The 12444-nt window shown below is 40.2% G+C and overlaps 1 protein-coding gene across 5 annotated transcripts in view; it reads left to right on the forward strand.

Moving 5' to 3' along the window:
* The window catches only part of TBCEL (tubulin folding cofactor E like), an 81895-nt gene extending 72188 nt beyond the window's left edge, over positions 1 to 9707 (forward strand). For all 5 annotated transcript variants that reach the window (XM_073656658.1, XM_073656660.1, XM_073656659.1 and 2 more), the window contains one exon: positions 4093 to 9707. In XM_073656658.1, the coding sequence (XP_073512759.1) occupies positions 4093 to 4411 (319 nt within the window). In that variant the 3' untranslated portion in view covers positions 4412 to 9707. The remainder of the gene's footprint in view (positions 1 to 4092) is intronic.
* The last annotated feature ends 2737 nt before the right edge of the window (positions 9708 to 12444 follow it).

A 12444-nucleotide genomic window follows, 5' to 3' on the forward strand; every position in this document is an offset into this window, starting at 1 on the left:
TCCCTCACATTTGTGTCCGCTTCATGTTAAAACTTACTGGGAAGTTTCAGTGTAGGATTTATGCTGGAAATCTTAATCAGTACCTTCAAGTTATTTCAGTTTAAAGAGGCTAAAAATATTCTTTATATACCATTGTCATATATAACCCCCCCAGAAATACCCCCTGCACAACTGGTTGGCACAGATCCATGCTCAGGATTGGTGGCTGTCCTTGTAGATGGAATCCCTCCAATTAGAAAGTCATGGCATATCCTGACCTATATATCTGCAGTGGGTATGGAAAGTATTCAGACCCCTTTTAAATTTTCACTCTTTGTTTCATTGCAGCCATTTGGTAAATTCTAAAAAGTTAATTTTTTTCTCATTAAAGTACACTCTGCACCCCATCTTGACTGAAAAAAAACAGAAATGTAGAAATTTTTGCAAATGTATTAAAAAACAAAAAATGAAATATCATATGGTCATAAGTATTCAGACCCTTTGCTCAGACACTCATATTTAAGTCACATGCTGTCCATTTCCTTGTGATCCTCCTTGAGATGGTTTTACTCCTTCATTGGAGTCCAGCCGTGTTTAATTAAACTGATAGGACTTGATTTGGAAAGGCACACACCTGTCTATATAAGACCTCACAGCTCACAGTGCATGTCAGACCAAATGAGAATCATGAGCCCAAAGGAACTGCCCAAGGAGCTCAGAGACAGAATTGTGGCAAGCCAACCGATTATACCCCCTGGATTGTAGCTCTTGGGCCTTGAGGATTCGCTCTTTTACCTGGCCCCTCAATTTGGTCCCTCAACACAATAGATCATTATGCCTGGCCAATTGTGGAAATCCATTATCGGCTCCTGGGGAGCGCCATTTAACACACTTACATTTTCCAGAGTACCTTTTACTGTTAAGTCTCTGAGCTGGGCAGCCCCGAAGTTGCACTGTCTCTCTGACCTGACCCAGGACTTTCACTTGATATGGCATATGTTGCTGTGATGTGGCAATCTTTATTGCTGGGTATGTGAAAGGGTGCAGCAGTCTTTTCTCCCAGCACACTGCACTTTATGTCTGTCATGGTAATTTTACGATTGAATATTTTGAATTTTACATTTGTATCAAATAAAAAATCTATTTTATGCCATATTTACTCTGTCTCTCCTGGTTCTTACCCTTGAAGATTTGTATGCTCAGATAACTTGGACCAAGGTTTCAGACCTTAATTAGCCTTTTAGGGTTGTTGATTGTTCACTATCATTGTTAGGAAAGGCCAGGTGATGAAAATTACGCAGCTTTATAAAACTCAGCCTCCTCTAACCTTGTGCCAAAAAACAGCAGTCATGGGTTCTTCTAAGCAGCTGCCTAGCACTCTGAAAATGGAAATGGTGGAGGCCCAGAAAGCAGGAGAAGGCTATAAGAAGTTAGCAAAGCGTATTCAAATTGCCCTTTCCTCAGTTTGAAATGTAATTAAGAAATGGCAGTTAACAGGAACAGGGGAGGTCAATATAAGGTCTGGAAGACCAAGCAAAGCTTCAGTGAGAGCTGCTCATAGGATTGCTAGAGAGGCAAATCAGGACCCCCGCTTGACTGAAAAAGACCTTCAGAAATATTTATCAGACTCTGGAGTTTTGGTACATTGTTCTACTGTTCAGAGACACCTGCACAAATATGGCCTTCATGGAATAGTCATCAGAAGAAAACCTTTCATACGTCCTCACCATAAAATTCAGCATCAGAAGTATGCAAAAGAACATCTAAACAAGCCTGATGCATTTTGGCAACCACTCCTGTGGACCGATGAGGTTAATATAGAACTCTTTGGCCACAATGATCAAAGGTATGTGTGGAGAAGAAAGGGCACAGAATTTCAGGGAAAGAACATCTCACCAACCATTAATCATGGGGTTGGATCAATCATGCTTAGGGGTTATGTTACAGCCAATGGTACGGGGAACATTTCACGGGTAGAGTGAAGAATGGATTCAATGAAATTTCAACAAATTCTTGCTGCAAAAATAACACCAGTTACAAAGAGGATGGCTTCTACAAATGGGTAATCCTAAACACACTTCAAAATCCATAATAGGCGACCTCAAAAGGCGCAAGCTGAAGGTTTTACAATGGCCCTCACAGTCCTCTCATCTGAACATCATTGAACATCTCTGACTAGACCTCAAAAAAACAGTGCATGCAAGACGACCCAGGAATCTCACAGAACTGGAAGAATTATTCAAGGAAAAATGGATGGAAATCAGCTTTATACAAGCAGTGATACTTTCAAAAGGGGGTGCTAATAGGTATTAACTATGCAGGGTTCCCAAACTTTTGCATCGGCCCATTTTCCTTTTTGTCATTTTTAAAATGTAAAAACTGAAAACATTTTTTCTTTTTTGCCTAAAATACAAAGTAAATGTGTCATTTTTAACTTTAGGCCATTTAGAGATCATTTCATCAACTTGCTTAAATGTTCACATTAACAGTAATTTTGACCAGAGGTGTCCAAACATTTACATGCCACTGTATATCTCTTTAGCCACAGATATTAAAAGGTTTCTTAAATTATATTTTGAAGGACCATAAAATAAGACATTGCACTCTGTGGACTATGTCTTCCTCCAGGCTGTCATATAGGTGTTGATTGGCTGAACCTTCCATAGATGTGGATTCAGTTACAGGTTGACAATTAGCACCTGCTAATTCATGGATGTCCTACATGCACTATGTAACGTTACCTATATTCTGAGGGTCCGTACAGTTATGGCTGCACTGAATTTAGGATGGCTTTATTATATACTTCTGGGAGGTGTTATGGGAAAAGGGGTGATTTTGTTTTAAAGTTTATGTAAGTACTTCTAAAAAAAAATATTTTTCATTTTTTTCATGTTTATGCCCCATCAAAGGAATTTGGACCTGCTGTCACCTAATGACTAGTACAATACACTGCGACGCTTCTGTATTGCAGAGCTTTTTCTTGTCTGTGATCTCCTATTAAATTGTGTCTGTGCAGGGCTTATTAGGAGCACTAAGATGAGTGGCTTGCAATGACAGCCCATGAAACCTACAATTGTTCATGGGGTGCTAAAGAGGCCACCCATCCTGTGAGCAGTCCTAGCTCTGATTGTGCCCCTTACAGGCGGTTGTTAGCCGGCACCTTCTAAGTATGGAGCGGGCTGAGCTCATGAGCCCATGTAATGTAACATCTTGTAATTTCATCTGTACTGTAAATGCTGGTTAGGTCGGTAAATTTGTTTACTTGAGTCTTTATTTACTACTGACAAGGCGATAGCCTATAATCGCTTATTGGATGCATCCTACATAGCCTTTATCTATTCATATCACTGTGAACCAAAGAGAGATGTGCAGGATGGAAAAAAAATCTCAATAAAATATATACATTTTTATTAAATTGCATCGGAGACCTATAGGCCATGCAGAGCTCCTCTGGGAATTTAATAATGGCCTCTTGAGTGAAGAAGAGAATAGGGACTCTATTCCCACCAATTGGGAGTAGCAATCCTAAAAGTCAATATCAACCCTTTAACAAGTCTTACCAAATTACCTAGGATTAGAAGCCGAAACTCCATTTGCAGATGTGTTTCAGGGTGTTTTCTCCTCATCAGTGCAAAGCAAGCGAGAACTGATTTGGCTAGGTAAGAGGCTCTCACAGGGGGAATGTAAAGGGTAACATTTCTCCTTAACGGCCATGCAATTTTCCTCTGAGAATTTAAATCTGCAAATATCCTCTGTTTCAGGGGTGTTAACTCCTCCTCAGTGCAAAGCAAGATGTCTGATTTGGATGAATGAGAGGTCTTTGAAGGGTTTCTAAGGGGAAAGAGGCTATTTGCATGTAGTATTCTTGTTGCATACAGTTGAGGCTTGTATAACATACCTGTGTTATCGGACATTTATTTATATATATATATATATATATATATATATATATATATATATATATATATATATATATATATATATATATATATATATATATATATATATATATAATAAATTCTATCTTTCTTGCTCACTGAAATAATCATTGATCTTGTCTACAGTAAATGAAATGGGCTAAGATTGTGTCTGTCACTTTCGTTCTTCCTCTAGATATCAAGAGCTGGTAAGGAAGTATGGTAAGTTGGAACCACTGGCTGAGGTTGACCTTCGGCCCCAGAATCAAGCCAGCGTTGACATTCACTATGAGGAGAAAGTCCAGAAAATAAGTGTCCGACTGGATCAGACCGTGGCCGAATTCAAGAAGCAGCTTAAGACTGTGGTACAATTGTCCACAAACAACATGCGGCTTTATTACTTGGACCACGAGACCCCTTTCGGGCCAGAAGAAATGAAATTCAGCTCACGGGCTTTACATTCATACAATGTCCGCGACGGAGTCAAATTTTATGTGGAACCAAAAATCAAATGACCTTTAGTAATATATGTATAGTATAGCTATATATGTGATCTATGTACAGATTTTTAATTGTCTTTAGATAATTTTATGTCTTAGCCCCACTTTGCCTGCACAGCTATGCACTGGAGCCTGCAATGCCATCTCTCTTTAAAGGAGGTTTCCAGTTTGATGTACAAGAAGCTTAATCACTTTAAAAGGAAATGAAACCTACTTTGTTTTAATTCCCATCATCCTAGCTATCTCTGCTTGCTGCCAGTGAATGACCACATTCTCGTGCACATTGAGAATGAATCTTGCCTTGATCATGTGCTGCATACACAGGGGCATGGCTTGTTATGTCTGGAAGTCGGACATGGTCAGTATGAGATGTCTTCATGGGTAGCAAGCAAAGATATTTCCGATATTGAACAACACAAAGACTTAAATTTATATCCGTTCTTGCCATAAACTGAGCTCAAAATATCTGCAAATAATTGTGCATCATGGCCTCCATTCAGCAAAGCCAAAATTCTGGCATAAATGGCTTTGAAAAGTTGCAAAAAAAATTTGAGCAACATAAAGTGGCTCAAAATTATTGCAACTTTTGGCATTGTCACTCCAGTTTCAGCCAGCTTCGGTAGAACGGACCAAGCTGGGGTGTGACAGGGTCTCTCACTGGAGTAACATTTGTGGCAAGGTGCACACCACTTGTCAGATGCTCATGCTTCATTTGTTTACGCCAGTCTTTATGAATCGGGGCCCTTACGTTTTGAAAATTTTCAACTTTTCTCGGCACTCATCACTTTTGAAAAGTACTAAGAAAAGCAGATGTGTCTCAAATCTGTTAGACAAATTTATTAAAGGGAATCTCTCACCAGGTTTTTGCTACCCCATTTGAGAACAGCATGATGTAGAGGAAGAGACACTGATTCCAGTAATTTATCACTTGCTGGGCTGCTTGGTGCAGTTCTCATAAAATCACCGTTTCATCTGCTGCTAATCTACCAGTTCTCTCAATGCTAAGCTCTGTATAACCCCGCCCACACCACTGATTGGCTGCTTACTGTGCACAGAAACGACGCTGCCAATCAGTGGTGTGGGTGGGGTTATATTACATGACAGCAGGTTTTACTATTCCTTTAGTGATAATCTCCTGCAGTTATTTTATTGAAACTACAGCAAGTAGCCCAGTAAGCGACACATCACTGGAATCAGAGTCTCTGCCTCAACATCATGCTGTTCTCAAATAGGGTAGCAAAAACCTGGTGACAGATTCCCTTTAATAATCTGTCTAACAGATGTGAGACGTGCCTGCTTTTCTTAGTACTTTTCAAAAATGATTCTGCTCTCAAATTGCATAACAAAATCCCGATGAGAGCTTCCCTTTAAAGGTTTGTCCGAGACATGGAAAGTGCTGCGCATAGGCAGCAATATCACTGAATTAACTCACCCTCCATTCCAGTGCTGCGTGTATCCTGTATATCGTATAGCCCGTGTATCTTACGTGGCTATACGATATAGCAGCCAGTCATTGGCTTAGCGGTATGCGTCCTGAGACTGCTGACGCCAATGATTGGCTGCAGACATCACATAGGGCTTACAAGCAGCCAATGTAAACAGTATACCGACGGGGATGCAGCTCTGGAACAGACGGGAAAGTATTATCTTATTGGTTTAGTGCTGTACGTATCTCGGGACAGACTCTTTTAATACTAAAGCCAGAAAATTATCACTTTTTAGCACAAATCTTATTAATACCCACGCTCTCTGCATGCGGAGATTGCATTTTTAGACAATCCAAAATGCATCACATCTAATGCTCCTTTGATTAAATTTGGCCCAACTCCCTTACTTGTGTATTGAGCTGTGAATCCTTAAAAAATGTGGGCCAAAGTTCTTTAGAAAGTTGTAAAATTTGGCCTTTTCAGCGGCCACTTCTGGAGCACTGCAGAATGGCTACGAGCAATGAGCGCACCCAGCAGACTGATTGTATTGGGTTGATGCACACACCCCGGGTAACGTCTGCACATTGGTGGCACTGCATTTTGTATAAACATTGCTGAATTGGAATCGACACAGATTCGTTACCGAATATTTAATACATTAGATCAGTTAATAAAGTAGGGGAAAATACTGCAGAAAACACAGGTGTGACCCTATTGTGTTAAAAATCCTATAATCTACCTAACATGTATTAGCTATCTCCGTGTAATTGTGTGCCCATCCCATGTCACAGGACAAGACAGGGTTGTTTGTTGAAAAGGTTTTAAACAAAAAGTTTGTCCCCTTGGGGTCAGGAGTGAAGAGTCTACAACTGATAGTCTATGAGGATGTCATCTGTCACTCATTTGTCAAACCCCAACCAGGTCTTCTGTGCTTAGCACAGGGAAGTATGGAAGATCCTAGGTAGCTACTGATCCTTCCACTTCCTAGAGACTTCTATTTATGGGGTAGTTCTCCTTTATTATGGGGCAGAGCAGAAACATGTTCAGAGAGTATATCGCTCTATTCGTCGGGTAGAAGACAAAAAAAAGACCAGGTCTTGTATGGTGGGATTTATTTTAGTATTTGCACTGAGGTCAGAGCTGGTTTCAGGTACTAACATTTTACGATTTGTTGCAGGGGCTTTGATACTCTTAAGGGCTCATGCAGATGACCGTACTTTCAGTCTAAGTAGGATCCTACAAAGCATCGGATCACACACGGATCACATGTCCAATTTTTTTTTTTTATGTAGAGGAAAAAATTGCAGCATGCCAAAGTTTGATCCAATTATCAGACCAAGGCCTTGCAAGTCAATGAGTCTGTGGAAAGCATCGGACTGCACTCGGATGACATGTGAGTGCAGTCCAATTTAAACGAATGGGCACAATGGAGAAGATGGAGAATTTTTTTCTTCATCTTCTCCTCATCTGAGAGAATCTGATCACATTATGCTCACACTCTGATCAGCGTGTGGTTTGCATTATCGGAATATAGGGGCGAGTGACCCCAGCCTAAAGCCCCATGATCATCTATGAGTTCACTTCAGTAGATCTGCATGGGGTCACAGTTCGGGTTCCAGTGATCACATAGGCCCCAAAGTGGTTTTAGAAAAAAAAATTCTTGGTTACTCTTTGTGTTACTTTTATTTTGGTGAACCCATCTTTCACAAAAGTTTTATTTTGGGGAAGGGGTAGGGGATGGCACTTCCATTGAAATCACAAAATGCCATCCTGAACCACGTGTCTTGTGCTTCAGCTTTATAATTGTGTGTGTTGTCTGCAGCATTAAGGGGTTATTTTTTGTTCTGTAAATACAGGTTTTCTTTGTATTATGAAAAGTTCTGTCATTTCTAATACACTTTCAGCAACAGTTTGTCGAGATTTTCAACATCTCTGCTAGCAGTCGTTAGATAAGATGATCGCACGGGCGCTCAGCCTGTCCTAAGACACTGCTCTGATACAGTATCAAACTCAGCGCCTGGATATCCATCCCATAAACTGGGCAGATTGTTATCCAGTGGAATTTTTCTGTGAAGTTTTCATTGAATGACCTCAAGCAGAGATCTTGAAGGCTATAAGGAACTGATGAGAATATGTTGGAATATTGTTAAAGGGGTTATCCGGGACTTCCTTTTTTCCTCTATGGGGCTAATCATTTAGTATCAGATGGTTGCTAACTACCTGCCTGTTGTGCCCTGCAACGATTTCTCCCTCGGAGTGGTCACAGACCTCTCCTGATTTCTGTGACATCACGTCGACAAAGCAGTTCCTTCTCATCTGCTCTACTCTTTCGATGAGGCATCACTGCCTACGTTAATTGACAGCCAGCTCAGCCCAAAGCAGCGAGGAGCTGGCAATCAATCAATATGATGTTGGCAGTGAAGCCCCATCAGCAGAGCAGAAGAGAACAAACTACTTTGTCAACCTGATGTCACAGGAAGCAGGAGCTGCCCAGGACCGCTCTCAGCCGGGAGAGATCGTTGCAGAACAGGCTGGTAGTTCTCAACCACCTGCCGATAAACGCTTAGTCCCATAGAGTGAAAGGAAAAAGTCCTGGGTGAAAATAACCTGTTACCAGATTTGAGGCAACTAAATGAAATGTCAAAACTGTTTTGGCCTTAGATAGTAAAATAATTTATCCATTACTGAGACGAGTCCAGCGTCAGTCGGCGTATGCACATTACACAGATAGGGGTATAAAGTCAATGGCATTCCCAATGACGCAAGCTGTACTGTCCTTGGCTTCTAATGCGCCTGTTGCCGACAGACTCCTCTCCTTTATAATGTGCGAGGCCTTTTATTACCTTTTATGCCATTTTTAACTTTTTTCAGAATGCCAAATCTCACCTACGTAATAATCTGCTGATTGGTTTATGGTCCCCAAACCTAGCGACAGGTTCCCTTTAATTTCCTAGAATCCTTGTCACTCTTGTATCTGCATTTCGTTTTCAAATATTTAAAAATAATATTTATATCCAATATCTTTTATTTAAAAATGTTCTATGGTTATATATATATGACTTTGCCAAAATGTGCGTCATTTATTTATGCTGATTCCACGTATATTCTATTTTACCAGAACTGGTTTTAGCTTCTTGTTTTCCTCCCAGTCGTCGTCCTTTTTACGTTGCCTTGTTCCAGTTTGCCTTATGCAATATTCTCTACACCTCGGTAGAAAACGTTCTCTCACTGACCTTTCCTTCAGCCTGAACGCTGGAGAGTACAGTATCTTAGATGAATCCCAGGTCTCCTCCTCCACCTATAGTCACCTTTCTTCTTTTTCTTGCTGGCAGAGAATCTTTATCAAGTTTTAATTAAAGTCCCATTGAGTTTCCTCTATATGATTTCCTCTGTGGATTTCTTTCTTTGACATTCCCTGTATATTTTTTTACCTTCTCTCTGTGATGCCCATGAAGTCTCTCTCTTTAACAGTGTTTGGAGGATTTTGTTTCTTTCCTATTTAAGTGAATATAACAAGGCACAATGTAAATTGTGAAGCTCGCTTCCCAGAGGCTTTGCTCCAACTCATATTTCACTCAAAGGGGTCACATGAAAAGAACTATTTAACTCCGAGAGACTTGCACAGGACAATATGTACAAAGAAATATAACAAATTGACTTAAACAACGCCCAGATTAGCCACATCTTCAGGAGCGGCTGGATAATCTTCCTCCAGTATATGGATACAGTATGGGGAGCAGTCCTGAGAATGAATCATTTTGTACCCACACTCTTTATCTTTATGAACTTCTGTTAATCACATGAAACTTTTTTTGTTTTTAATATATAACATCTTGGAGATATGGCAATGTTTGCAATGAATAAAAAAGGAAACTGCACTACCAGCATGTGTATCAGTGGTGTTGTTTAGCTGCAAATCATACATGTGATTTCTGCTGCCCATGCTGTGGTCAGTATTAATCATGCGACAGGTTAAAGGAGACCTTTCACTCCCTTCATGCTGCCAATACCACAAGCAGCATGAATCAGAGCCAAGCTGTATGATTGCAGCCATAGTTTTAAGAGACTAAGGTGTAAGTTTTCTCCTTGTGGAGAGTGACAAGTCAAGCCTGGCATGTCAGAGTGAGGAGACTTATAAGACATGCATGTTCCTCTGGGAAATTTAAATATGCAAATGACCTTCATAGAGGAAGAGGACTAGGACTCTACCACCACTTATTGGAAGCAGCGATCCTCAAAGTCAATATTGACTCTTTAACCCCATTATGACGTGAGACGTATCCATACGTCCCTGTGCCCTGGGCCTTAATGACCAGGTACGTATGGATATGTCTCAGCAATCACCTGCATACAGAGGCTCTGCGCGCGCGATCGCCGCCAGGTGTCAGCTGATTCTGACTACCGACACCTGGAACGCGGTGCCCGTACTGATCCCGGCACTTTAATCCCATAAATGCTGCAATCGCAGCATTTAGCAAGCGAGCAGAGGAACAAAAGCCCCTCTGCTCTTGGACTGGAGACCCCGCAACATCAATGCGGGGTTCCGTTCATTGCCATGGTGACCCGATGTCGTCCTGACATCCACGTCACCAGGCACTAGAAAGGTAGTTAGATCATGCACAGTGCATGATCTAACTATCTTGTGTCTGCAGGGCTAACAGCTAAGGGTGCATCTCACTAAATTAGAATACCTTCAAAAAGTTAATTTATTTCAGTTCTTCAATACAAAAAGTGAAACTCATTTATTCTATAGAGTCATTACAAACAGAGTGATCTATTTCAAGTGTTTATTTCTGTTAATGTTGATGATTATGGCTTACAGCCAATGAAAACACAAAAGTCATTATCTCAGTAAATTAAAATAATTAAAAAAAAACACTTGCAAAGGCTTCCTAAGCATTTAAAAAGGTTCCTTAGTCTGTTTCAGTAGGCTCCACAATCATGGGGAAGACTGCTGACTTCACTGATGTCCAGAAGGCAGTCATTAACACACTAAGTAATGCAAAGTAAACTTTGAATTTAATTTGTAAGTCAAGGTCCCAGAGTCTGGAGAAAGAGTGGAGAGGCCACAATCCAAGCTGCTGGAGGTCTAGTGTGAAGTGTCCACAATCGGTGATAGTTTGGGGAGCCATGTCATCTTCTGGTGTAGGTCCACTATGTTTTATCAAGACCAAAGTCAGCGCAGCCGTCTACCAGGAAATTTTACAGCACTTCATGCTTCCCTCTGCCGACAAGCTTTTTGGAGATGGAAATGTCATTCTCCAGCAGGACTTGGCACCTGTCCACACTGCCAAAAGTACCAATACCTGGTTTACAAACAACAGCATCACTGTGCTTGATTGGCCAGCAAACTCACCTGACCTTAACCCCATAGAGAATCTATTATAGAGAATCTATGGGGTATTGTCAAGAGGAATAATAATAATAATTTTTTATTTTTATAGCGCAAACATATTCCGCAGCACTTTACAAATTTTAGAGGGGACTTATACAGACAATACAGAATAAGCATATTTCATATCGAAAGGAGTGAGGGCCCTGCTCGCAAGCTTACAGTCTATGAGGAAATGGGGGAGACACAAAAGGTAGAATGAACATGAAGATGAGAAACACCAGACCCAACAATGCAGACGACCTGAAGGCTGCTATCAAAGCAACCTGGGCTTCCATAACACCTCAGCAGTGAAATAGATCACTCTGTGTGTAATGACTCTATATAATATATGAGTTTCACTTTTTGTATTGAAGAACTGAAATAAATTAATTTTTTGATGATATTCTAATTTAGTGAGATGCACCTGTATAAGGCATAGCAGTGATCCTGCACTGCTATGCCTTATAGCAGCGATCAGACAGCAGAAAGTGAAAGTCCCTCAGTGGGACTAAGAAAAAAGTAAAAAAAGGTGTAAAAATATTTTTTTAAAAAATCACAAAATAATTTAAAAAAAAATTATATATATATATATATATATATATATAAATATTATTATGAAAAAAAAAACAATAAAAGTACACATATTTGGTACCACCACGTCCGGAACGACCTGACCTATAAAACTGTCCCACTAGTTAACCCCTTTAGTAAACAAAGGAAAAAAAAAAAACGAAGCAAAAAACAATACTTTATCATCATACTGCTAAGCAAAAAGTGGAATAAAATGCGATCAAAAAGACGAATGTAAATAAAACTGGTACCGCTGAAAACGTCATCTTGTCCCGCAAGAAAACAAGCTGCCATACAACTCCATCAGCCGAAAAATAAAAAAGATATAGCTCTCAGAATAAAGCGATGCCTTATCAATCTTACAACACACGGAACGGCATAAAAAAAAATTCTGAATTGTTGGCTTTTGTTTATTCTGCCTCCCAAAAATCGGAATAAGAAGAGATCAAAAAATGTCACATACCCAAAAATACAAGCCCCTACATGACTGTGTCGGCCGAAATATGGAAAAATTATAGCTCTCAGATATGGTGATGAGAAAACTTTTTTTGCAAAAAAAAATAGCATCTTTTAGTGTGTGACAGCTGGCAAACATAAAAACCCGATATTAATCTGGTATTGCTGTAATCGCACCGAACCGAAGAATAAAGCCGCCTAATCACTGATACCGCACGAGG

Source organism: Phyllobates terribilis, unplaced genomic scaffold, assembly GCF_046119375.1.
Source record: "Phyllobates terribilis strain yellow unplaced genomic scaffold, ASM4611937v1 Scaffold_12__6_contigs__length_324123572, whole genome shotgun sequence".
NCBI classification, from domain to species: domain Eukaryota; kingdom Metazoa; phylum Chordata; class Amphibia; order Anura; family Dendrobatidae; genus Phyllobates; species Phyllobates terribilis.